The 27947-nt window shown below is 36.6% G+C and overlaps 2 protein-coding genes and 1 pseudogene across 3 annotated transcripts in view; 1 reads left to right on the plus strand and 2 right to left on the minus strand.

The window, feature by feature from the left end:
• The window catches only part of BTG3 (BTG anti-proliferation factor 3), a 17895-nt gene extending 12293 nt beyond the window's left edge, over positions 1-5602 (plus strand). Inside the window, exons 4-5 of the mRNA XM_023529545.1 lie at positions 3-123; positions 4938-5602. Coding sequence (XP_023385313.1) covers positions 3-123; positions 4938-5177 — 361 coding nt within the window. The 3' untranslated portion in view covers positions 5178-5602. The remainder of the gene's footprint in view (positions 1-2; positions 124-4937) is intronic.
• On the minus strand, positions 2596-3317 carry LOC111738418 (annotated as a pseudogene).
• Positions 5603-5781: 179 nt separating the features above from the next.
• The window catches only part of CXADR (CXADR, Ig-like cell adhesion molecule), a 49780-nt gene continuing 27614 nt past the window's right edge, over positions 5782-27947 (minus strand). Inside the window, exons 4-8 of one of the 2 annotated variants that reach the window (XM_011358234.2) lie at positions 22336-22491; positions 21282-21404; positions 20623-20761; positions 19359-19542; positions 5782-6084 (exon numbers count right to left, since the gene is read on the minus strand). In XM_011358234.2, the coding sequence (XP_011356536.1) occupies positions 6043-6084; positions 19359-19542; positions 20623-20761; positions 21282-21404; positions 22336-22491 (644 nt within the window). In that variant the 3' untranslated portion in view covers positions 5782-6042. Of the gene's footprint in view, positions 6085-15182; positions 19543-20622; positions 20762-21281; positions 21405-22335; positions 22492-27947 lie in introns of those variants that run through there. The other variant, XM_011358233.2, reaches the window with a different exon arrangement.

Genomic DNA, 27947 nt, shown 5'->3' on the forward strand with positions numbered 1-27947 from the left:
AGGGCCCTTGATAAGGTTACCTCTGATTATCATTCGGGATCCTCTTCTTCAGATGAAGAAATAAGTAAGGAAGTGGAAGTGAAACCCAGTTCGGTGACTGCAACCCCAAGCCCTGTGTACCAGGTAACTGTGAAATGGCTTCATATTGAAGGTCTATGAGCAGGGCTTGCCAGGTCATTCCAGGTAGTCCTGCTCATGTTGCCGAAGGTTTCTCTGATGTGAAAATCTGGATCAAAATTCTTGCCTTTCTACACAAAGCTGTTCCTCTAAGAAGTAAATAGGCATCCTGAGTCACTATCAAAGGTCTGCTTTCATACTCAATAAGTAGGATAAATGTGTCTCAAAAAGTGGCGAAGAAGGGAAAAAACCATGGTGATAAAGCATTCCTGATGTTTTAATCTTTGCTATATTAAAAAATAGCCGATCATTTTTTTATAGTTTTTAACACTTCCAGTTTGTACCTTTGGGTTTAATTTTCTTGTTCTTCTTTTACATGATTAAAGAGAAAGCTAACTAAATTATATTTCAGTTAATTTTTCACTCAAGCCAAAACAGTATCTCCTTTGCTTTAACAGTTGAAGAGTTACATAGTTACCATGCATGCACTTAAAAAATACTTTCACTTATTTACTATTTATACCCCACATACCAAAGAATATTTAATATACTTTAAAAATTCTTAACAGTACTTCTCAATAGAAAAGATATTTTAAAGTAAAAAAAAAAAATTAAGTCTTTTGAGTTCAGCTTTATTCTGTATGTGTCCGTTTTTCTAATTTTGAGCACAGTTGACTCTTGCACAATATAGGTTTGAACTACATAGGTCCACTTATGTGTGATTTTTTTTCAATAAATAGTTGTACTGCTTTTCAGTCCGAGGTTGAGAGTCTGGAAATGTGGAGGGCCAACTGTATACATTGATCTATGTCATTTATATAGAGGACTTGAGCATCCTCAGATTTGGGTATCTGAGGGGAATCCTGGAACCAATCCCCTGGGAAGACCAAGAAACAGTGGGTGTAGTTAAGTTTTCGGGGAGTCAAGTTATATGTCAGTTTGGTGAGGGGGTCAGTGCCCCTAATCTTCATGCTGTTAAATGGTCAACTGTATATTTTAAAATATACCTATTTTATTAATTTGGCCTTAATTAGACAAAGAAACATACCAAGTTTCTGGTAGAGTTGGATTTGGGCTAAATTGAGAATTTAGACCGTAATGAGTAAGAAATCAGAGTATCAGAGTTTTAAGTATGAGAAGCTAAACGTTTAAATTCAGGTTATGTTTATGTAATGAACATTCTTTCAGTATAAATTAATTTTTCATTTCTCAGTTTTTTCAGTTGAATTTTTCTTCCTAGACTTGCAAGGAAGATTAATTCTAAAGGTTATCATATCATTAGGGATATATGTGTGTGTGTGTATGATAACATATACACCTTTTTTTTTAACATGTTAAAATTTGTATTGAACTCATGTAGGACCCAGGCAGATGTTATATGTTATACATATAGAGGCAAACTGGTTTTAACATGGGGAAGGAGGATTGTCACTGGAACCTCTACTGGAAGGACAGGAACTTGCTAGTCTACAGATAAGAGTGGTTTGATATTGCTATCAGCTGCTTACAATTTATAGAGTTGTAAAATTGGTCAAAGAAAATGCTAATGTCAATTCAGACAGCCCTGGAAAGTGTATTAAATAGAGATGGTGCAGTGAATGATGGTAATTGAGTCACTGATGGTAATTGAGTCAATTGCAAGAACAATTCATTCAGCAAACACCTAGAGAGATAGAAAACATCTGATCAGTGGTTGCCAGGGATGGGGGGAGGGGGAATGGGGAGTGACAGCTAATGGGACAAGATCATCTTTTAGGTGATAAAAATTTTAGAACTAGATAGAGGTGATGGTCACAAAATACTGTGAATGTACTAAATGCCACTGAATTGTATACTTTTAAATGTCAATTTTATGTGAGTTTTAACCAAAAAAAAAAAGAGAGAGAATACAAAAATCCTATTTTACATCTCAAAAAATCTGAAATCTTGAAAGATCCTGCATTTGATGGAGAGACTTTTCCGTTTGGAGTTTCCCTGGGCCTGCCCCTCACTGGAGTGACAGTTCCGAGGAGGGGGCGCCCAGAATGGAACAGGAGAGAATCTTGTTGTGGGAAGAGAGGCAGGAGATGATAGTTACGATTTTTTTTCTTTATAGATCGAGGTGGCACTGAGCAGTTCATAAGTGCATTCTGATTTAATCGGCACCATGACCTTACCAGGTGGTGTCAACACCTGTCCTGTGGATGGGAAAACAGTGTTGTCTGGCTTATGTCTAGCACAGGGGGTGACCTGAGCATGTTTGGGGAGGGCGTGCGGATTAGTGAGGAGGTTAGTGTGAGTCACCCAGGCTGGGAGGGAAGTAGACTCTCTACCAGTTCCCAGGCTGGACATGCAGAAGCCTAGTCTTCCTTCCCTGAGCACATGGTTGGTCTATAGAAATTGCTGGGGCTGACCAGGTTAATGCACCTAGCCTGTGGTCCCAGCACTAACCTGCTCACAGGAGTATGTGACTGCAGAAGGAATGACAGAACTAGGTTTATTGCTCTGGGTTAAACCAGTGGACACAGGAACTGGGGAGGTTGAGGGGGCGGGTGCATAGGAAGTTGGCGAACATGTCCTTGGGGCCATTGCCAAGTTCTCAGAACCCTGGGAAGCCGAACCATGCACTGTGGATGTGCTGGTCACCTGTTCACTGGCCAGGCCACCCCCTCCCAAAGTTTGATCTGCAACCCAAAGCTCTGGGAGCAGCCTCCTTCCACGGTGCTGCCCATGGAGTCACCTGCAGAGGTCTGAGCACGTAGGTGGAGGCTGTGGTGATGGCCTCCACTGGGCCAAGTCCTTAGGAAGATGTCTTGGTGGAGGAGGCGGAAGCTGCCCCCGTCCTGGTGCGGGCTTGCAGCAGCACCAGCTTCTTGGGCATACTAGTGCTGGCTTTTATTACCACATCGTGTTTGATCTTCCGGATCCCAACCTCCAGGCCCTTCTTGAGCTTTCATTGCTGCACAATGCGCGCCTTCTTGGGAGCTATAACACAACCTCCCTTACTCGGGCCCCAGTTCTGTTCTGAAGCTGCCACTGCCATTGGGCTCTTCTCCAGCTTGTGTGTCTGGAACTTGTGCTGCGCCTGTGCCGCGAGCAGGCATGCCTATACGTACCTGCTTTTAAATACAACTTCACACCGTATAAAAGTATAATAGTGACAAGTCTTCTTCCCTCTTCCCACAGCCACTAGTCCTGCACTCTTCCATGGAGGTATTCATCACCAGTTACTTTTATATTCTTCCTGAGAGGTTTCCTATATAAATAAGTAAATATAACATTTGTAGTTTAAAGATCATTTTAAGACCTTTGCCTTAAATATGTTGGGCATTTTTTTTTCACTCCATGATGTATTATATACTGCAAATTATCATTATTAAATTGCCTGGAATTTATTCAGATGTGTGGCAATTTTATTTCAGAATTTTATCTGTTGTTACTCAACAAAGCAAGAACGTAATTCCCAAAATGAACTGATTACTGCTAATTCCTTACAAGTAAATTGACCTTGAAATTTTAGATTTCATTTTTAAATTGTATTTCCTCCCCCCATGTTGAAAAACTGTTAGGGTAAACATAACAGAAAGATACGGACATGGAAGTTTATTTCTTGTGCTTTTTTAAATAAAACATTTCTCTTTGACATTCACGAACAAAAGATTTCATGACAGAAGCATGGCTGTTACAAGCCATTGCATAGGAAGTTGTTGCAAGTAACCAATTTTAATCTTTTCTTCTAATCTACTTTTTCATTTTGAGCATGCATTTCCAAGAGCTTTTAAAGCGGGGGTTATCAAAGGACAAAAATTCCTAGTTTTGGATCTTTGTTCTCTAAAAGAGTTGGTATACTTTTGAAAGTTTCCCTCAGATATAACTCTCCACTAATTAAGAAGTAAACATTGTCATTTCTCCCTAAATTGATCTATAGATCCAGCTCAGTATCTCTCAAAACCCTAAAAGGCTTTTTAAACTAGAAAGTGACAAATTGATTCTAAAACTTAAAAAAGACTCGGGTTGGAGGCCTCACACTAATAAAAAGCTATTATGTTTATATAGTATGGTATTGGTTTAAAGATACAGATATATTGATGGTAACAGAATGGAGAGCCCGGAAATAGACCCACACATGTTCAGGTGTTGTTTGTTTGTTTTAAATAAAAGCACCAAAGCAATTAAATAGGGAAAGCCTTTAAGAACTGATATGAAACAGTTGGATAATCTATATGAAAAAAAAAAGAACCTAACTGCTACTTGAACCTAACTGTACAGCCACCGAAGGGGGCTCTGAGGGGACGTGGCCTCAAGCCCTGCGTTGCCTTTTACTTTTTTTTTTGATTTTGAAAAGGGGGGGAGAAATTACCATACACACAAAAATATTAATTCGAGGTGGATCATAGACTTTAACATAAATTCTAAATCTCTGCTATTTTAGGGAAAAAATGGAGTCTTTAATTTTGATGAAGTCAAATTTATCAGAATTTTGCGTGGGTTTTTTTTGTCTCCTGGAAGAAGGCTTTGCTCATCCCAAATTAAAGATATCTCTTCACAAACTTCTATTCATTCTGTGTTTTGATCTTTTCTGGTCGAAATAATCAGAAAACTATCTGGTGCTTTGGAGTGCTGTGTTTGAGTTTTTTCATTTTCATTTATTCAGAAAACACTGATCACCTATTATATATGAGGTTTTTAACACATTTAGACTTGACCATAGGAATGTCACTGTTTGGGTCGTGGGTGAGTGAGTTTTTCTTTAATGCAGAGTCTGGAAACTTAACTAGTTTTTATATAACACCTAGCTAATTTTTCCTTTGAATTAACTTACTGTATTCTCTTCCTTACAGATTTCAGAACTGATATTCCCACCTCTTCCAATGTGGCACCCTTTGCCCAGAAAAAAAACAGGAATGTATCGAGGAAATGGCCATCAGAGTCACTACCCTCCTCCTGTTCCATTTGGTTATCCAAATCAGGGAAGGAAGAACAAACCATATCGCCCAATTCCAGTAACATGGGTACCTCCTCCTGGAATGCATTGTGACCGGAATCACTGGATTAATCCTCACATGTTAGCACCTCACTAGCTGCTTTTTTGATTCTTTTGGTGTTGAGAGAAGGTAGACTAAGCCTGACTATATATTAAAAGTTAAAAGTTCATATTCATAGTAGTAAAGTTAGATGGGTCAAACCATCAAACTTATTTTTATAGAGAAGTTACTGAGAATAATCTTTCTTAAAAATATATATGCACTTTAGATATATTGATATAGTTTGAGAAACTTTTAGTCAAGTGCCTGAGTTTTTAATATTGGACTTGAGTATTTATATATTGTGCATCAATTCTGTTGCATACGAGAACACTGTAGGAGTGGACGATTTGTTCTAGCACCTTTGAACATTTACTTTATGGAGAGTATGTAAGTTATTTATATACAAGGGAATATATTTTATGTTGTTCAGAATTGCGTGAAATCATGTAGTTGCAAATAAAAAGTAGTTTGAGGCATGACAATGTGTGCTTCTGTTCTGTGCATAAAAAAGAAGGGAGAAAGCAAAAGAAATGTTTCACTTTACTGTTTAATTAAATATTTAACAAAAAATGTAAGAATTTAAAATTTCCTTTTAAAAAAATCAACTTTTTTCCCCAAAGGATACAATATCAAAATATACATATAAAAGTCTAAAATTGGTTAGTAGCACCTAATTGAAAATATAATAAAACATCTTTCAGCCATCAAAGTCACTACATAGGATTTTCCTAACCAAGAATTTGACCTGTACTAATTTTGATAAGACATCTAACTTACAGGCCATTGCATAAAGCAGAAATGTTCTTTCAGCCACTCTCATTTCTGTGCCTTGTGCATTTTTCCAGCACATTAAAGTCTTTACTAGAGGTCTAAAAGCCAAAGAGTACAGTACTTCGGATTCTTCAGTAGTCTGTCATATTTATACCACTGTAATGCCATCAGTCTTGTAAGTACAGTCGAACTACAAAAAGAAAAAAAGAAGGTATAAGAATTTGGAATTTTTTCCAAAGGTGAATTTAAAAAAAAAAAGATCAGTACTTTTGCCCATCACCCAAATCTTTAAATTTGTAGTCTTATTTAACTTAAAAGAAAACACACAACTTGCTAATCAAATGGCCTTAGCTACCCTAAATATTACTGTTTTTTTTTTTCCGATAAATTCTATTGATGTATAAAATACCAGAAAAGTGCACAAATCATAAGGATACATAGCTCAAGGGTTTGATAGTTTGTGGAAATTTAAGTGTTTGTAATCTCAATAGAAAACTTAGTTTTAAACCTTAGAGACTTCTAGTTTTAATGTTATTGTACTCTGATAAGCCATATATAACTTTTAACATTTTAAAATCATATTTACTTTTTTCCCTGAAACACATAATGGGTGCCTGTTTAAACTTCAGTTTGTTTCCCTTAGGGGTAACTGGCATTACAAGGGAAATTAGTTTATTTAAGTTTGAATTTTTTCTTTAACTGTTGCTGTTCCCTTACAGCCCTAGGGAGTCTGGTGTGATAATGGCAGATTTGTGGGCAATTGTGAAAGTGGCAAGTTTCAAGTATTTTTATCATGGAGTTAGATAATTTGCTCATATTGTAATTATAAGCTTGTTGAGAAAATCAGAAGTATCATACCTATACTGTCCAGAAAGGATGTGTTTTTTGGCACACACCTGGTAACCAGACCTTCCTTTCCACATTAGATTACTATAAAATCTAAATTTGTTTATTAGTACTGACAACTAAATGCCTTAAGTGTCTTGGGGGAAACAATTTGGGATTTGACTATATATTAGATGAACTACCTATAGAAGATTCTCCCTTTCATTGTCTATCCACCACCCACCTGGTTAAAATTTATTTCAATCAAAAGAAAACTCTACCAAGATAGCTTTTCCAGTCTCTTCTTAATGAAAACCACCTTTTCAGCAGCTGGGTCTTAAATTCAGTCTGGTCAGCATGGGGTACAAAAGTTCCTCCTAACTTTTTAGTGGTAATTAGGATCCTAAAGGTTGTAACATCTCTGTCTACCTTGTATGACTCTAAGACTGCTCTGATGAAGACAAAACGTGGCTTCAAAACTTTATCAACTTGAAAACCTTATCCATGAGGCTGTTTGTAGCAGGAGTGGTATGTGACTGAATGATGATAATCGGTGTTACTTCTCCATTTTATTTTATATTTGTAGGCATAATTGCAAAGCTCTAAATTTAGAGGTTAAACTTGGACATGGAAATTTGTTTTTTAAGTATAAGTTCTTTTGGAAAAAAGTACAAAATTGTTAACAGGACTTCGTGTTCTCAGGCAGGGTAAGTGGGGCAGATACAGAGAACTTTATTTTTCTACATTGTACATTTCAGTCTTCAGATTTTTATACTGAGCATTATTACTTTGTAACTGGAAGAATAAAAAGGCAAACATTTTAAAAAGCACTTAAGACACGTTCAGTGGATCTATTTTTATTAAATATGAATACTATAGATCACTGCTAACCAAACTGCATGTATGTTTTGAAGGCAGTCTGACATTCCTGAAATAAATGATTGCAGTGTGGTTACAAAATTTTATTTGCTGGTCAGTCTGTGCCTAGAATGAAATATTCCAAAATAATAAATGCTTGTAATAAAGTGGTAGTATTACATACTTTTCCTCCAGTGTTCCCAATTATATATGTCACTACTAATTTCACCAGAAAAAATTTAAATAGTACCTTGTGGGAGAAAAATCCCTATTAAGAGTATTAAATACGTGAAAGTAAACTTTAATAACAAAGTAGTGAGTCCTATAGAGAAAATTTTATAAAAATTTGTTGAAAGACACCATGAACTGACTAGAATATACCATATTTCTAAATTGATATTACTTTCCAAATATGTAAAGTCAATATAAATCACAAGATCTCAGTGAAATCTTAATGGAACTTAAAAACTTTATTTAAGTTTATATGGAAGACTAATTCTTAAGAATAAGCAAGAATTTTTTTTTTAAATGGAAGTATTCTTCCTTTTGAAAGTGATTTATTAATATACTCAAGTAAAAAATAGAAGTAAACTAATAAGGAATAAAAAGAATTATAGGTACATAAGCAGAAACAGTCATGAGCTGCCTAACGAGGATACATTCCAAGAAATGTATCATTAGGCAGTTTTGTCTTGTGTGAACATTATAGAGTACTTACACAAACCATTTTGAGAACATCGTAGAGTACTTACACAAACCATTTTGAGAACATCGTAGAGTACTTACACAAACCTAGATGGCATAGCCTACTATATAACTAGGCTATAAAATTAATGAACTATTTGGCTATACATTTTTTAAAGTTAAATTCCTACTTCAAGTTATAAAAATATAAAGATAAATCATTAAAGTACTGAGAAAATATATAAGGATTATTTACAAACTAGGAAAAATTTCTCCATGATGACAGGAAGATTGGTGATTTGGAATTGGAAAAGAAAAACCATATAAAAAGACAAAAGGGAGAAACTCCAAAATTTTCCACAAAACATTTAAAAAAGTGAATATACAAAAAGCTACATACAATTTAATTGTTTAGCAGAGCCAAATATAAGCAAATGGCTAAAAATAAGATATGCTAATGGAACACTAACAAGTGAAATAGTTGAAACCATGAAATACTGTTTTGCACCTAACAAATTGACAAACTGAAAAGATTGTAGTTTGCATTGTTTGTGGAAGGCAATTTGATGTCGAAAATGTGTATTTTCTTACCTAGCAATTCAAATTCCATATATCCAGAAGATAACCTATGGAAATACTTTTGCAAATGTGTAAAAAAATCAATGTACAGTTGATGCAGCATTATTTGCCATAAAAGATTATAATTCATTCATACTACATAAGAGCATAAGGCCAATAAAAGAATGACCTTTCTACTGATGTGCAAAGTTGTCCACCATACTGTATGAGAGGTGAAAATAGGTGTAAAAAATGAAGGTAATAATAGAACTTAACAGGTTTATCTTAAAAACAGTCTCAAGAGTATTCAAGTAAGTTGCCACGGTGACCTAAAACTACTAGGGCTTCAAACCTGGGCAGTGTGACTCCAGGACACACGCTTTTAGGAGCTAGATAGAGGATTGGAAAGATAAACTAAACCATTAATAATGGCTACCCTTAAACTGTCAATAATAATATGTGAGCATTATTTTGTCATTTAGAAAACAGGAGATGTTTTGGTATTATTTAGACCAAATTTCAATGAAAAGAAACAAATCACCTTTTAAGAAGTATTGGCCACTAGAGGGCATCAGATATTTTCCAACTTCCAAGCTAAAGGTTGTATTTGCAAACTCCCTTCTCCATTAAAAGCATTAGTGGTTAGTTTAAATCACTGCTTTTCCAATAGATCTACATGTAGAAATTGCCATTGGTAATGGAGGATTTTAATTAAGTATGCCATAGTTATCATACACAAAACATCAATTATTTTTCTGTTAATAAAAGTAATATTCATTTAGAGGAAAAAGCTAAAAGCACAAAGAAAGACCATTAAAATCACATATAATCTCTCCAGCAAAGATAGCCACTATTAATATTTTAGTGGATGGGGGATGTTTAAGAGAGGGAGCTCTTAATTTGTATACTTCCATACTGTTATGATATGAATACATTCATTTTATGGTCACACAGTTTGAAAATGTGGAACATTTTATTATGTCATTTTTTTTTCTAAAACATTTTTAAGTTTCATGATATTCAAATGTATGCACCTTAGGTATTAAACTACAGATCTCTTATTAATATCTTTTGAGTAATATATCCAAATACATACCACCTTTGCTGAGGGTGGGATCAGGGGAGTATTTCTTTCAACACCAGAAATGGACAAATTAATCTTGTAATAGAACTGCCAACTTTTTAAAACCATGCAATAGACAATTATAGACGATAAGTTTTTTAGAGTCAAATTGATAAGGAAAACTATAAAATTCAACAGAAACCAGCCAGTGTGATTGACTGTTTCACTAAATTCAATGGAAAAAATGTTTTTGCATCTTATAGGTCATCCATCAAACATTTCTTGTAAAGAAGTGAAATAAAATTTACTGAAATAAAATTTAATGAAAGTGTATTTAAAATTTTTGAACTTTGTCTAAAGGGACTGGAACATGAAAAGTGCAAAATTCACTTTTATCATCTAAGTTATGACTAAGTAAAAACTATTTGTCAATATTGCCCAGTAATAAGACAGACCATGCTTAAGATCTGATATTGATAGCTAATAAGATCCTTTGGTAAATAATTCTGAAAATACCGTTTGCTTGATACTGTGAAATACGGAAAGGAATATACCAAGGATTTGAATAGAAATTTGGCATGCAGATTTAGAGTAAAATTTAGAAGAGCCAATCCAAAATGTTTTAATGGAAAACTATTAAAAATTATTTATCCTTTAAACATTTTTAAATGTATAAAATATATCAATACACTCTCACTAGGAGTTATCTGTTTCCTCCATAACCTACATCCATAATTATTATATCAATCTTCAAATTTGGTTTCTGTGCAGTGAATGAAAATATATTTTTGAAGTAATGTGCCACCAGAGTCATTTCCTCAGATATGTTGTCTTCACTATATCTAGCACAGTTGATATGTACAATTTATTCAAATTATGTAATCGGCAACATAACAAGCATAAACAGGCTTGGTACCAAAGCAGACTCTTGTCAATCATACACTGCACTGGGGCCACCATGGGCATCCCTGAGAAGAATGCAGCTGTTGATGCTCAGTGTGCTCTGGGAACCCACCGGTGAGCATGTTTTGGAGAGGGATCAGAGGCCACTGAGGGCCAGAGTCTGCTCTCTAACTGGCCGTCTCCCAGGCTGGCATTGCTGGGAGGGAGTGAGAAGTGAGAGCTACACACTCCCAACTCTTCCCTTTCCTTTCACATAGTGCTCTCAGGGCCGGGACCTTCAAGGACTCAAGGGTCCTAGAGAAATGCTAGACCAGAAATCAGGAGCCCTAGACTTTGTTCCTAACTATGTGGCCTTAGGAAAACCTTTCTGGATCTTGACTTTTTTCATAAAATGATGTTGAAGTAGATAACATAGCCTATGGATATTTTGGGATTTTTGTTTGTTTTTTACAGAATTTGAAGTGCTATCTAAATTTTCTTAACTATCACAAATCTTTTGCCCACAATATTATAAAAAGTTTGAATCAAACCCACATAAAATTGTTCATAAAGCCCTGTGGGGCTACTATACAGTTCATCTTTACCTTGTCGTGGACATATCAGATAGTATCTTTTAGTTGGCAGTATCTTTTACGTTTCCTTTCACATAATTATTCTACTTTGTGTTCTGTTGTGTCTATGAACATATAAAATGTCCCTTGTCAGCAGATCAAAAGACTGGTGGAGGCTGACTGAGGACTGTGATTTTCCAACAGGTTACAAATCATTGGCATTCTCTCTTATTGTACTCTCAGGGTCATTCAACTGTTCCCTAGAAATGTTCTCACTGATGGCAGTTCTAGGACTACATTAGAGAAAGGAAAAATGTCCCACTTAGCAACATTAAAAGAGCACAGAGCCGGTAGCCAACATTCCACTTGGAATAGTGTATGACAGCTGACCTTAATACATGACCTAGACACATCTTCTTTTCAAGTGCAAGATAACTAATTTTCTTCATTAGTTTGTCCTGATTCCATAAAACTGCTCTGGGCAAAAACTCCAGAAACGAGGAAACCGAAGATAAATTAAGAAGAAACACACTGTGATGGGAATTTATGTGGCAATGGCTTGACAAGAGCGTAGCCAGAGCTGCTGCAATTATTACAAAGATTACCGAGAATCTATTATGTGTTGAACATTTGATGTAAAGATGCTCCGCCTTTGTGAAATCTTGACACCTGCTTAGGGAGAGGAGGTAAACACAAAAGACAGGTGAGGGTACTATTTTAAGGAGGGAGAAGTCAGGTTGAACAAAGACAGTTTAGGAAAGATTAGGATTACATAGAGAAGGGGGTGAGACCATAAACAGTCAAAGAGAAAGGAAAACCTGGCAAAAGTCTTATTTCATATCACAAAGAGCTAATTTTATTAATATTTAAGAACTCCAAATTAGCACAACCTAAAAGGAAAATGGGCAAAGCGTATGGACACAGTTCTCAAATGGTTTTTAAACTTAAGATGCTCAACTGAACAAATAACAACAGAATTAAACCGTGAAGTAATTTTCTTCTCAGGGAAAGATCAAAAAGTTGGATAAGAGTATCGGTGAGGATTTAGGGCGAGATAAGCACTCTCATCCACTGCAAGTGTAAGCTGCTACACTTATGAAGGTATTTTAATAATCTCTCTCAAGCTTTTTACTCAACACCTCCCCTTCTACAAGTTTAAAGATGTATTTACACATATGCAAAATGATACATACATGTACTGCTTGTAATTATTACTCATCATATCAAAAAGATGGGATCAATTTAAACAGCCATCAATTGAAGACTTTAAATAAGTTAGAGTGTATCACTTTGATATGGTTTTGAAAATAAGGTTGTTTCAGGTAGATAGGTGTATAAATGACAAATAACAGATGCACAGATATAGGAGAGGATTTTCTAAATTAAAAGAACTGTATAAAACTTTTTTTAAAAAAATATACATGTGCATGCAAGTGTTAAGTATGGTAGTAGAGAGCCAGCTATGAAACTAAAAATCTGGGAAAGTCACTGATTTTACCCCAGACCAACTTAGTTATAATCTGAGGAGGGTTTTAGAAACTGATTTCTAAAATCTCTATATTTCTCCAAGTTTTTTCAAATAATTAGGCTTGTTTTTAAGTTGGTTCCTATTGAGTCAAGTCACCCCATTCCATATTTGTGCGTTAACTTTTTAAGCCATGTGCACTTTCCCCTTACCACACGCATTCATCACCCTTTTTCTCTTGACACTGCCTTTTGGGGAGAAACCAGACCAGCTGTCTTGCAGAACATAGGATGTGAACTTACTGAATGCGTACATGTCCTTCCTGCCCAGTTTTCTTTCTAAAAATTCATTTGGTATTTACTGAACAATATGCCAGAGTTAGGAACTGGGGATAAAGGTGCATAAATCAGGTTCAAACTCATAAAGGGGATATATTAAGCATGTTAAACAATTAGATTACGACAGGTATTATTAAAAGACCTGTACTGGCAACATCGAGTGCCCAGACTCACCCCTAAGTTAGTTCATGAGGGGCAGGGGTGTGAATCAGAGAAAATGACTCAAAGGAGTGTTTGGACTTACACTGGCAGGGCAAATATGCACTGGGCAGGTAAACAAGGAGGGTTGCTCTCTTGTTGAGGAAATTACATGTTCACAAAGATATGAAACCCTGGCACCTACCAAGCACGCAGAGGTGTTCCTGGAGGTGTGGAAAAAATAAACCATAGAGAAATAGAATGGACTGTGAGAGACCTTTCATCTCAGGTTAAGATGACCTGGTTTTTAATATGATCATGTTCACATTTTAAGACAACCAATCCACTTAGATTGGGGACAATGACACAGAAAGACAAATCAAGATCATGATGACTTCTAGTACTTTGTTCGGGAATGACATCAGGCTTCACTTCTGTAATTTCCTGTATCTTCTCCCACCTCATTTTCCATTAGAATTAAATTTTTCACAGCTCAGCAGGGAAAACAAGAAGCAAACTGATCAAGGCCCTAGTCCTTGGTTAACTAAAGTGAAACTTTTCTTGGTTTTTCATTAACTCCTCAAATTCTTTTTCTGTAGTTACCTTAGGACGACTTTTTTTCTATAGTTATCAGTTTTAAAAAAATCATTTAAGTTAAAAAACGACAAATCACGTTTCATTTATATACTTCAGAAATATCAACACAAAAACTGAGCTAAGTTCCTAAGATTGCTTTCCCGATCTTTTCAGTTGCCTTTATTGCATTTAGAAATTACATTTGATTATGACTTAGAACTAAACCACTTTTATTTAATAACAAGTTACTTTATATTTACTTTTGTTTCAGTTTCATCGGCTTTACCATTTGGTATTTATTTAATCTTTCAGAAATATGATCTGGCCTTTAGAGCTGCAAGATTAAAATATAGTTTAAATGAAGGCATTAAATTTTATTCAGTAGCTTCACTTAGCATCTTTTATTGTAATCTTGGTTCTTTGAAAATCTGTGTATTAAAATCAGCATCCCAGCTACCAGGGACAAATGCAAAAACTTTTCATTACATCTCCTGTGATACAGGTATTTTTATGCCCATTTTAAGCACTAGGAAACTGAAGCATCTAGTAATGTGTGGTGTTCAAACACGTCTGACCCCAAGGGCCTATGCTTTTCTCCTTTTAACCTCTAAGTAGAAAATTTCTCAACTGGGGGCGATTTTGCCCCTCACTCCAGTGGACATTTGGCAATGTTTAGTCGTGTTTTTGGTTTCCACATCTGGTGGGGGGTGGGAGGAGTGCTCCTGGCACCTCGTAGAGGCTATGGGATGCTACTAAAATACCTACAAAGCACAGGACAGTACCCCAACGACAAAGAATTATCTGGCCCAAAACGACAGAAGTGGCAAGACTGAGAAACTATAGTATAAAGAAAGTATTTCTCAAATTGTCTTCTTACAAAATCACTACCAGCCTATCCAGGTTTTTCCTGAAATCAATGTTTAGAGTCAATGAAAAAAGCTGTAAACCATAACCAGATGTGCATATATTTAATACATATATGCATGCACATTTTTGATGCAGCTAAAAAAACTGAGTTTATATTGTAAAATACTATGAAATGATCACAGAACTTTAGAAGTTTCAACCCCAAATAGTATATTACAAACTATCATATAAATGCACAGGAGAGTAGGGATATATATTTATATATATGTATGTTTGACATGTTTTCATTGACATGATTGTTTTTTTCGGATTTTTATTGTTTAATAAAGTATGCAGGGGAGGAGGAGGAAACCTTGACTCAGAAAAGCAGGAAGAATAGTGCACTGAAGCTTTATAAAGTAGGCATTAAAAAAAAAAAAAAAAAGGTACAATGAAGAATGAAGCCACACCATGAGGCAGAAAACTACTTTCTTGATTTTATTTTAAAAGTACACAAGGTCACAAAACTAGAGCAAGTTCTTGGTTTTTTAACCATATTTTGTTCGTACAAATTTCAAAATCTGCACCATTGGATATTTAAGCCAGAAACTAAATATAAAAATCATTTTTTTTTGAAACTGACACCATCAATTCTCTACTTGCATATGTGAAGTGTCAAAATATTATTTTCTCAGTAGTACAAGTGCATTTATTACAAAAATTCACAGTTAGGGATGAGAATAAGTGAACTGTGGTCTTCTTAACACTTGTGTCATTAAATAAGTTAGCTGAAAACACAAAGTTCTTCCTTGATTGAAACTTTTGGTGTCCAGGACCAAAACCAAATCCAACTGATATCACCACACTCTTATATTATCAGATAGGATATTTTGTAAAACTTGGTTTTAATGGTAAGAAGCCAGATGCAGCAAATCTTTGCTAGTGTTTACTATCCATAAAATAAAAATATTTGCTGGTGTTACTATCCATGAGATAAACTATTTGCTGGTGTTACTAAACAGAACTGCAATTAACAAATTTATTTATTATTCTTTCCGGCTTCTATAATATTTATAAGTAGGATTTACACACAGTTATGGACCATATTTTAGTTGTCAAAATAGGCAAATGAGTAAAAAAATCCAACTGTATATTGCCTTTACTCCAAGAATACCCAAAGGCATCTGAAATAGTAAAACTTGCCCAGAACATTTACACTCCTAAACACAGAAATATTACAAAGATATATATACATATATATAATCTATAATGTCACAAGCCACTAAAAAGTTAAAATGATGCCAACATTTTCTATAAATTACTCCTTACATGACACATCAAAGCATTAACTACATAATATGGACTTTTCTGTTTACACTGGAATAAGGCATCTGAAAGCCCTAAACACTGTGGAGATGAAAAGAGATTAGAAAAATTTTTAAACATTCACATCTTGAATTTACATGCTGCACGCACACAAAAAGATAGACTGGTTATTTTAAGAAGCCATACATTACAAAATCTGATATCCAATTTCATGCAATGAGTTCTTTTTATATTCAATCAAAATGTTTACTTGCCCCTTCACTTGCTCCAAATTTCTGGAACTCAATCTTGAAAATTATCTTTTTAATGAAAATTAGATATTAATTCATACCAATAACCAAATTGTTTCTTGAATTAACCTCCTCCTGAAACACACTCAGACCAAGTTTCCATTGTAACAATTCCATGGCAGATAGCCCGAATTTAAAAGAAGTCATCTACCTGGAGTAACTGGTCAGTGTAGCAATAAGATTTTTTTTTAGGGGGACGGAGGGCCTTCTAACAGGGAATATTAGTAAGAGTGTCAATAAGAAAAAGAGCACCTATAAAATACATATCAAAGCACAGACCTATATCCTGTATGGTATCACTTCTTTAAGAGTTTTCCTGTGTAACTCTCAGCAAGACGGTGGCGAATCTCTTCTGTGAAGAAATGGTTTTGCCTCGAAGATGCAGTGCCGTCCTGCTCTGATATTATTTAGCTCTAATGGAAATGCTTAAATAACAATTTCTTGTTGAACTGCTTCATGACTACCAATAATAACTCTAGAACAAATATTTGATCTCTGGTTGAACTGAAACTATCAGTGGGGATGCTTTGGAAAGTCATCAGAACTATCTGACTTTTGGATTAATTGAAATTTACAATAAGAGTAGCTGGAGACATGGCCTACAAATGAATTCTGTCCCTTAAACTTCATTACTCCTAATAGGTCTCTTCAGGTTATACAACTGATTTTTTATGAGCTCGTTTCTCAGATTGTAGGTGATATGGACCTAGACTGAAAGAGCTTCTGGAAGAGATTCTGATTTACTTATAGCTAATCCTAGACTAACTACAAAATCTAAGAGAAGGTAAGTCTTACATGTTCATTTTGTGTAGCAATTCCTAATTACATTGATAGCATAATCTTCATTACATGAAAACGGGGAACAGAAAGGACCAAAATTTTATTAACGTTTATGCTGTTATTATTCTTGTAATATCTTATAAATAAATTTTATTCATATAAATAAACCAGACATCTGGCATTCAAAAATAGTTACTGTTATAAAATCAGAAACACAGTTGAAGAGTGTTGGGGATGTTGAAATTTTAAAATCTTTATGAATAGCACAATCAGTTAACTTACATCTATAAAGAACAGAAAAGAGGAAGCAAGATTGAAAGTGTGAGGATAGAAAGGTGTGTCACAGTGATGCATTTTGAGGAACAGTACCTTCACCTCTAAGCACCTTTCAGGTGATAGCTAGCTCATAGGCACCAGAAATTCATAATAAAAATTAAATTATCCAAAAGGCACAGAAGAAAAAGGTTAAAACAAGTATAAAAGCAATATTATGTAAGGTTAAAAATCTATTTAAAAAATGCTTCCAAATAATGTAAACTATATGCTAATCCATTACACAGACATTCAGCTTAAATTTACCATTAAAAAGTGTACACAATACTTTTCCTAATCATAAATTCACGGCAATATTAATTTATAATGTAGCATGTACCACCAAAGCACACAAAGAGATTAACAGAAACCAACTCCCTACTAAAATCTAGGGAAAAGGTTTTAGAGCTAGTGAAATAATTTATTGCAGGCCTTATTTACTATAAACTGTCAGCTCATCCTACTATATCTACACTCCCTCACAATCTTAAGGGAAATACAATAAATTCATTTTCTTCTACTAAAACAGTATTTAACACATTTGGCAGTTAAGAGTATTCCTTTTACTCTTTTTCCTTTTCTTTCTTTCTTTCTTTTTTTTTTAAAGAATAAAGCACTTTCACAAAACTAAGACTCAAAATTTTCCAAGCTCAACTTGATTTTCTGCAACTACACAAAGACATGTTGGCCATACAATAGCAACTGTACATCCTCCCAAGTCTGAAATACAGAATTGATGGAGGACACCTACTAGCTTAAAATGTATTTCATCATTCTGAATCTATGAAGAAACATCCTCCAGTAACTACATTCAAGAAGGCAAATTTAGAATTACATGTTTCTAGAACGTATACCATGCAACGCCATCCAAAAACAATAAAACACTGAACCAGAAAATTTTAATTTGGAACCAATAGTTAGGGAATTCAATCTGTATCTGTCAAATAAGAAGCAAGCTCTAATTTTTTCTTATTAGAAAAAAGTATCACCTAAAGTAGAGAGCCAGTATGTAGTTGGGAACTATAAAATATTCCATGCTTGATGCAGCTGGTCAGTGTTCTGGAGACCGCCACGGGCCTCCAGGTATCAGATTACTCATGATCCAGAACCCATCCTCACTTCTGCCCAACTAGTATCACTGCTCTATGTGCTGACAGCAACTTTCCTAAATAAATCCGCAGATGCTCCTTTATTTTAGCATATAAAAGAGCTTACTATGTCCCTGTTGCCTGTAGTGGTCTATCAATTAAATACTTAAATCATTCATAGACGAGGTTTATGAATGACTTGAAGGGAAAACTAGTAATTTCTAGAACACTGTAGTGTTTTCTATGTTATTAGAGCTATTCTAGACCCATTTAGAGTTTTCCAAGAAGCTATAAAAACAAGAGCAAACATAAATTATGTAAGTATTTTTGCCATGAATGCTCCTTTATCAATTTGGGGGGGACTACTGAGTCATAAATTAATTGCAAAAGGCATCCTAAAAATAATGGCAGCTATTATAAAGTACCACTTCCAGATAATTCAAGTATCAACTTGGTGTGCAGGTTAAGTTCACCCATTTCTTCACCTATGATTTCATATTCAAAGTGCTACATGTTGCTTAAGCAATGACATTTAAAAACCTATAAAATCAACTTCTTAAAGGAAATCTGTTTTTAGGTGGTGAACTTGTCTTTAGTTACCTTAATGCCTTTACTATTTTAATATCACGAAAGAAAACTTGGAAGCACAGCTCTTAACAGGTTCTGGTTAACTTCTTTTGGATCTATTTTGAGGCTGGTAGCAAAATTTGGAACTCAACAGGTTTTCACATTTTAAGAAGGGAAACGTGGAGCACACAGATGAGAAGCATGGAGGCTCTACGCTATACTATAGACCCGTCCTTGCTCTGTGCAGGAATCATCACGGGCACCGCTCCCATCCTACTAAGATTAGGGGCAGCTACCTTAGCAGGTGGGAGAGTCGGACTCTGAGGAGCGTGTTCGAAGTCTTCGCTTGGCACCTGGTTATACTGAGTCTTGGAATACCCTTCCATGTTGGAAGGAGACATGGACCCCAGGGACGAGTGATTGCTGCCAATGTAGCTTCTGGCAGTGGACGTCCGGCTCTTCGGAGGAGGCACGTCTTCCCTAGAAAGCAAAGATCCCAACACAAGTTCAAAGAACAAGTTTCTAGAAATTCACAGTTATATAACCTATGAATCATGGGTGGGGGTGAGGGAAAGATACTCTATTTAAGCATTAAGGATATAAAAGTGTGTATGTGACACAAAAATAACAAGTACAATAAAACACAAGGTCATGAACTTGTGTATCTGTCCCCAATTTTTTATTTATAGATTATCTTCATATATAATGAAAGTTTTTACAAAAATTATGATTCTATGTTGTCTTACAAGCAACAAACTTCAAATATTTTTATATTCTAGTATCACCAATCGAGATAATCTAATTACAGTCAAATGACACTTAGAGTTGATAAAGCACTAACAGCTATAGATATATTTCTACCCACCCCAAAAAAATCCTTCTTGTTATGAAAGTTACTTATCTAAGACCTTAGCTGAAAATAGCAGATTTAAGTCTGCAAAAACTAGGAATTTAGGCATGATAATTTTTGTGCCCAAAGACTTATATATATATATATATATATGAGTTACCTCTGGTACATTTTAAAAATACAAGTGCCCAGACTCCACCCACTATCTACCCAATGTCAATTTCTGGGTGTTATTTAAATCATTCATTATTATTTTTAAAAATTCTATAATCCCATATGCCGATATACACTTCTAGTTACGATCTATTGGTTTAGAATATTCTAAAAAATAAAATCATATTACCAATAGTTCTATGAACTATGTCATTTGATGCAATCAGGTTTTTTCTTTTAAACCCCAACATCTGGCCCAGTTTTTGAAAATTTCATGCTTGCACTTTATTGGGAGAAGGCACAGCCTTGAGATAAGACATTTTGCAGTGGTTCTTAAAATAGGGTCCAAAATTGGAGGGGGGTTGGGGAGAGGGCATGTCAGAGGTTCAGTTGGATCTGCACACTTGAAATTGAAAGCAAAAGCTTTCAAATGTGTTGAGGGGAAGAGCTATAGCTTTTATTCAATATTCACAGGGATAAATGCTTTGGACGGTTAAGAGAACTAATGCTTTAGAGACAAACATATCCATCAGTCAACTCTTGTGTTACTTAATTACCTGATATCATGATGAACTTCCTTTTCATACTTCTTTTCTCTGCGCTTTTTATGACAGCAGAAGACGATGAGACCAATGAGCACTAGAGCAAGCAAAATTCCTATAATTGCTCCTGCAGTTGTCGCAGCTTTATTTGAAGCTAGAATAAAATGTTCATAAGAAAATTCTTTAAAAAAAAAAATAAATAGTAGAAAAAAAACTATATTTACTCATGTTAATGGTAAAGATATACACTGACAGACTGATTTCATTGCATGTAATAATGACACATTAGCTCTTTTTGATCCAGGGGGGAAATCCACGAAAAAAACTTTCCTCTGAACTGTACAATCTATTTCAAGCGGAAAAGTGATAAAACCAGATTAAAAGATTTTAATATTTCCAGCTATTTTGGTTGGTATGTAAGAATATTCTAAATAGCTTGTGCTTATAATGGCTAAATATGGTTTAACAGTTGATTTGATAACTCTTACCTTCTTAATGTCACTATAATAATGAAGGTTTTATTAATAAAATGTAATTTTTCCTTTTCCTGACTTAGGAAAGCTAACAAGCAAACCACATTAGCATCCACTTGCTCTCCATACGCTCTTGCTGACTGAACCAAAGGGGGCTGTATAAAGGGAAACAAATGTTATCAGAACAGAAAAGATACTTACGAGGAACAACATCCAGGCGCAGGAGGCACTGATCAGAGCCCACTCTGTTGGTGACTGTACAGCTGTATGTCCCAGAGTACTCAGTAGTGGCATTTTTTACAGACATAACAGATGAAGTCATTTCTATGAAAAGAAACGCAGGGAGAGCAAAACCCATTTTTGCAGGATTGTATTGCTAAGTGTTTAGTAAAGCAAAATCTACTAAGTTTGACAATCCAGGCAGAAGTGAGATAGGCTGAAACTAGGTGCAGAACATACTGCCAGGGAGACACACGCACCTGTCTCCAGAATGCAAACAACTGTGCCAACAGTTCACTTATATCAAGGCGAAAATAACCATGACCTCCTTGGCCAGGCACAGGGAGTCTCAGCTGAAGCAGAGCTACACTGATTATAAAAAATATTCCATGCCACGAAGGTTCTGGTGCAGTAGGAAGATTTGCAAAACCTATCTCACCGCCCCCAGATGGATGAAACAAACAAAAGAAAGTCCGAAGTGGTCATATAGTTTATTAGTTTGAAAAAACGAAACAGAGGTGGAGAGAAATCCTACTTAAGACCAAGGGTGGCAGGAGGGTAGAGCATGGTAATCAGTTTAAACAGCAGGTCAACTATAACAAAGTGAACATTGTATTTAACCAATTTGTAACTTTCTAGTTAGTGCCACAGAGATGCTTGCTTTAACAGGCACACCGTGGGTAAATTACCATATCTTAAACAGGAACTAGGCAAAATTCTGAAGATCCAACTCTTGTTTTCACTTAGCCACTAATTTATAATCATGAACATTTGCCATTAGTATTACCATCAATTAAAAAATCTATACCGAAGAAATCAATTATATCCAACACTGTGAAATTGTTATAAAAATATCTCTATATCACATGATACCAAGTTGTCATTATAAAACACTAATTCCCATGAAATCCTGATGGCTCTGTATAGAAAAGGAAAGGTACTTAGGGATTTAAAAATAAATTAAACGCATACACACACCCTACTAGATTTAAGTACAAATCAGTGGCACATGGTATAATTGTATAATCAGCGGTACCTGATATCAATGGTGTGGGCAGTTTCTTTGAGTTGGACAATTTTTGCCATTCATATTGCAATGGAAGTGAACCTTCTTTCGGTTCACACTTTAATTTAAAGTCATTTCCAATTTCTTCTGATCCATCAACATAACATCTTGTACCTGAAGGCTTAACTGTGAAAAGAAAATAAATTATAACTTTATATGAAAGAATGGAATTCATGTTTACCATGACTAAACACAAAGCATGTTGCACAACCACTGACTCGTTATGGCACGATCCTGGGTTCAGAACTGACAAGACTGAAAGACTGTAACATGCTGTCAACACATTTTCCTCAGCTTATTCCAACACAAAACAGCCAAAAATGAGCTCGGACAAGCAGCCATTGCATAGGGAGGTCTGGCGGCATGGCAGGCACAGCTGTGTGCTCCTCTATTCCATGGGACATCCCTCAAAAAAAAGCAAGTGTGAAGTGGATCACACCACTTCAGACTCAAGGAAGCTTCCCCTCCATTCCTAACCTATTCCTCTACTTTATGTGTGACATGTAGCCCTCTTGGAGTGTGTGACATGTCACTTCCCTCTGAATACCGTTCGCATGCCAATCGGGGAGGGTTTATAACAAACAATGCTGGTAACAGGGACAATTCACTTAGTACGGCAAAGACCAATTAATATTCCATATTTACATTAACCTGAGAGCAGTGTTACAAAGAGGTGTATTTGGGGCGATCTATATTCCAGGTCTCTCTGGGTGACTGTTTAGAGCAGCTATTAACCCCATTACCTGCAACTCACCCCAACACTAGATTAATATCTTGGCATTTCATACTTTGGTTGAACTTTATTAAGGCATAATATACACAGAATAACATGAACACATTTTAATAGTATGGGTTGATTGCATTCAACAAGTGTGTACAAGTACGTACGTACACGTATGTACACGTACATACACACACACACACACAAACACACACCTTGTTAACTAACTAAGCACCACTCCAATCCATTCCCAAGCAAGTTCTTTTGTGTTGGTTGCAATTGATCTTACTCTACAACCCTTGGCCCCAGAAGCCACTGTTCAGATTTTATCATTACAGATTACTTCTGCTTCTTCTGGAGCCATATAAATGGAATAATACAGTATGTTTTGTCTTACTTCTTTTATTCATTGTAAGGCTCTTGAAATTGATCCTTGTTTTATATATTCCAAAAGTTTATTCTTTATTGCTCAGTTGTATTCCACTGACAGACTACAACATACATTTGCTTATCCATTCATCTATCAAGGAACATGGATTTCCAGTTTGGGGGCCACCGTTAAAGCCTAATTAGCTAAGCTGCCCAGGAGCAGGCCCGTGGTCTGTCCACATCGGACTGACTGACCAGTGAGGAAGGCACTGTGGGAGCTGTGGAATGTCACGGGAAGAGAGAGGAGGAACTCTGAAGGATTCTAGAAGAGTCTAATAGTGGAGATCAGTTCTGAATCTGATGCTGTTTCTGAGGCAGGATTAGGAGAAGCCGCGATTACACTGGCAATGAGGGCCACTTAGCAACCGAGTACCCCAGTAAAAAATGGGTAGCACAAAGCGGGTCTGGGGGCAACACTGAGGAGACAGCAGAGGTCCACAGTTTACTGCTGCTCCACGACCTTGGGAGAAACAACGCTCCCTATAAACTCTGTGACCGGCTGTAGCTGCGTGTGTCCTCCCAGCCTGATAGGACTGGGACTGCTTTTTCCTTTATAGTCTGAGCTGGTTTTCACTCTTTCGGTCCTGGGTGGGCTTTTATTCTTTTACTACTATGAATAAGTGTGAGTGGGCTTTACAGTTTTACACTATTATGAACAACACTGCTTGGACAGTCACATTAATATCGCTATTTTCCTTTTTCTTGGCACATGCTGGGTTATCTACAGTATGTGAATGTTTAACTCTAAAAGAAACTGTCAAACTATTTTCCAAAATTTAGTCAACAAGATCTATCATATCCAGTGGGGCATCTTTAACTAAGGCTGTCAATCATGATCTCACGTCTTCATACACTTCTTGAGAGTTCTTAAATCTGATGGTGTTTCTCCCCTTCATGTGTTACTACTAGTACTTTTTCATAAGGACTGACAGATGCATTTAACTGCATTGTTGATTTTCATAAGCAAATCTGTTTCTTTTTCAGATTGATCAGTTGCTCTGGAGACTACATCGACTGGACGTTTAAATCAGTTTTGCAAATTATTTCATTCTGTGAATAATTTGTGTTCCACAAAATAAGCCTTGTTCTCCATTTCCTCAAGGTACCAATAAATCCTTTATTTCATAAACTAGCAGTGAGCTATGAAAGCAATGCTTTGTACATCAAACATCTACTGATAATACAGCATTCTAACTCTAACTCTCATTTTTTTTCTACTGAAAATGAGCCTTTCCCATGTAACAGTCATATCCAACAAATGGGCAGTTACTTAAAGTGGCTGCTCAAGAAATTCAAGGCCCCACTGAGTTTGAGATCTCAACATACTCCATCCACCACCGAACGATATTTTACCAATACTGGTTTTAAAATGTCGCCTTAGAGTGGCTCACCTACTTCCCATTAAGAGAAAGTACAAGTCTTTTACATGCCAACTCCAACCATTATACTACAGGGAAGATTAACTCTTCATCCATGGCACTTGGCTGGATCAAAAGAAAAAAAAAAATCCATAAAGGGACACAGATAAAGTGTTAACTCCTAATGTTTCTTTGATCTGGGGTTCCAGGATACCTAGCCATTGTCCTCAGAACATTTGCCTCTATAATCATTAGCATAGCTAACTAATAGTTCTTCTCAGGTTAGAATACATGAGCGTCAACTTGTACTTAGCCACGTGTATTGCATCATCACCCCTCCATGCTAGCGGCCTACCTCAGCCTATAAGAAACACACCCTAAACCCCCTTACGGGGAAAGGGTACACTTGTATCATCATGTCATTCATTCAGGAATGCTTATTTTACATGGTTCAAAATACCCTGACTCCAGGTGAAATCCATGCCTAGATGCTAAAAATCAATGGGCAAAGTTTGAAGAGAAAACAAGATTATCTGCATAGTCTCAAAGAAGACCCCTGAGATGTACTTTTTTTATTTACAAAAGGAAAAATCATAAGTGGAAAAACCTATCAGATAAAACTTAAACGAGTAATCAGAATTAACAATGGGACATGACATCACATGCTCCTTGACATGAATGGAAGGGACTAAGGAGACGTAAATAAAACCTGGATCTTAGACTTGGTCCTAGCACAAACTGACATTAGTGAAAACACAATGAAATTCAAACGAGGCCTCTAGTTTAGTTAATAGTATTGTCCCAACGTTAATTTCTTGGTTTTGATCATTGAACTGTGATTTTGTAAAACGTTAATATTAGGAGAAATCAGATGATGGGTACACTCTCGGGAATTTTCTATCTCTAGTATTTTTGCAACTTTTCTATAAAACGAAAATTATTTCAGAATAAAAAGGGCAGGGGGGAAGGTCCTGCCCCGTACCGATGGCTTCTAAATCCCAGTGTTGCCGGAGCCACCGCACGTGTTGCCGCTCTGTTCCGGTGGCGCAGGTGCAGTTTCAGTGCACTGCGCATGTCCAGGAAACCGTTACCTGTGCATGCCCTACTCTTCAAAACAACCCAGCCTGTTTACACCCGCAGGTCTCAATTCCAGGCCTTTTTGGAGGTGCGGGGAAGGGCTCTGGAGATATGTGGCCACCATACTAACCCTCAATTCATCCCCTTTGTTATTGTCACCCCCTTTTGGCTTGCTGAGCTGCATCCATGTGCACATTTGGTGCATGTGAAAGAGCAGGCGGGCTCTGGCAATGAAGCACACGATGGCAACGTCACCCCTCGCACCAGGGCAGGTAACGGTGCTCCTGGTTCGCGTCCACGTGGCACTCAGGGCCCAGCTGACGAGCGCTCAGTTACTCCGTGAAGAGCACAGTGCTGTCTCCTCCAAATTTCCCCCACACAAATCGAAGTTTAGGCAGAGCCTCTAATAGCTCCACCGGACTACTGCACAGTCTGGTCCCTAGAAGCCATTGCATTTTGTCTGTCCTCCAGATTGTCCAAACAGAATTTTCAGAAAAAGTTGACAGACAAGCTTCTGTCCAACTCTCACTTCCAAGAAAAAATTCTAGTGGTTTCTCCCACAGCATGACTCACCTGAAAAGACGGAAGAAATTCTCCTGCAGCTGTGAGACAGCCTTGCAGGATCAGAGTATTAGTCACCCCCACTTCGCTTTGGGATAACTTCCTCCTTTTTCCTCTTGCCCTTCTTTTAACCCCTCTCTCTCTCCCTGGTTTAAATTGAGTTTGCTTGACCATGGTGATCCCCACGGAGCTAAAAAAAGATGTTATTGTGTCAATGCTTCTGACCAATGCATTCTGAGGAATTTGATATTGGGCTTGTGACTTTTAATGTAAAAGGGCCAGTCTTCCTGCCCAATAGTCATGGCTACTGCTGTCTGTAAGCTTGGCCATACTATGCACCAACACTGCTATACAACCTGGATTCCTTCCAGGATATGTGCTGCCTTGTGCTGTAATGACCCCTTCAGCGGAAACCTGCCAATTCAACCCAGAACCTGGTCCTACAGAATCACTCTCACATACATACACGCGCACACACACACGCGCGCGTGCACACACACACACACGGTTTGTCCTCGCCTCTTCTGAAAATACAGGCCAGTCACATCCCTCCCAGTGTACCTGCCCCCCATTGAACAGAGATTTCACAATTAAAAATTCTGAAATTCTGATAAACTGATATATTCTGCCTGGTACATCATGAACCAGTTAAAATTCCAGAAACATCTTCTCTCAGTGCTTTCCAAGCAGTGTTCAAAGAAGATTTAGTGTCGGGGTTATAATCCCAGGTATGCCTGGGTCGGAATGAGGGTTTAGACAAGTCATTAAACTTTTACCTACTTTCATGTTTATAAAAAAGAAAAGGCAACTCCATGTTTACTGAAAGTAGACACGGAAAACTAGAATTTCTGATGTTACTGGTTCTCTGTTACTGGTTTTCTTGGTTCTCTGTTCAGATTCACTTGCTTTCATACCACAGGGCGTATTTTGAACGAGGGCCTTTTTCTAGGCCCCATCGTGTGCCTGCTCAATGCTGCTGCCAGTGGAAGAATGCCTTTCCGACCAAGACTGCCTCTAGGATTGCCACTGCAACGTACAAAAATCTGCTTTCTTCTTCCTGCTGATACTCACTTATAAGAAAAGAGTGATATTCAAAATGAGTCTGGAACCCAACACACTTAACCCTAAATTAGTTTTCTAAAACGAAAGGAATGAGGTAGAAGTTGATGTGGGGGAGACCAGCTATGGTAGGGTAGGCAATTCTAGCAATCAGCATTTACTATGTAAAGTGGCTCTCTAAGTCTCCCCCAAAACCTAACAACTTAAGTCACAAAATGGGAACTTGCTGTTATAAAATAGTGATAGATAGCTGTTTACCTATATGGCAGCCATTGTACTTTTGTGTAAAGTCTACCAAAGTAAGATTTAAGAAGTATATTTATGAGCAATAACCTTTCAGAATTTCTCAATTTAAAGAGGTTTAGAGTGCTTGTGCA

The sequence above is a fragment of the Pteropus vampyrus genome, unplaced genomic scaffold, assembly GCF_000151845.1.
Source record: "Pteropus vampyrus isolate Shadow unplaced genomic scaffold, Pvam_2.0 Scaffold38, whole genome shotgun sequence".
NCBI lineage: Eukaryota > Metazoa > Chordata > Mammalia > Chiroptera > Pteropodidae > Pteropus > Pteropus vampyrus.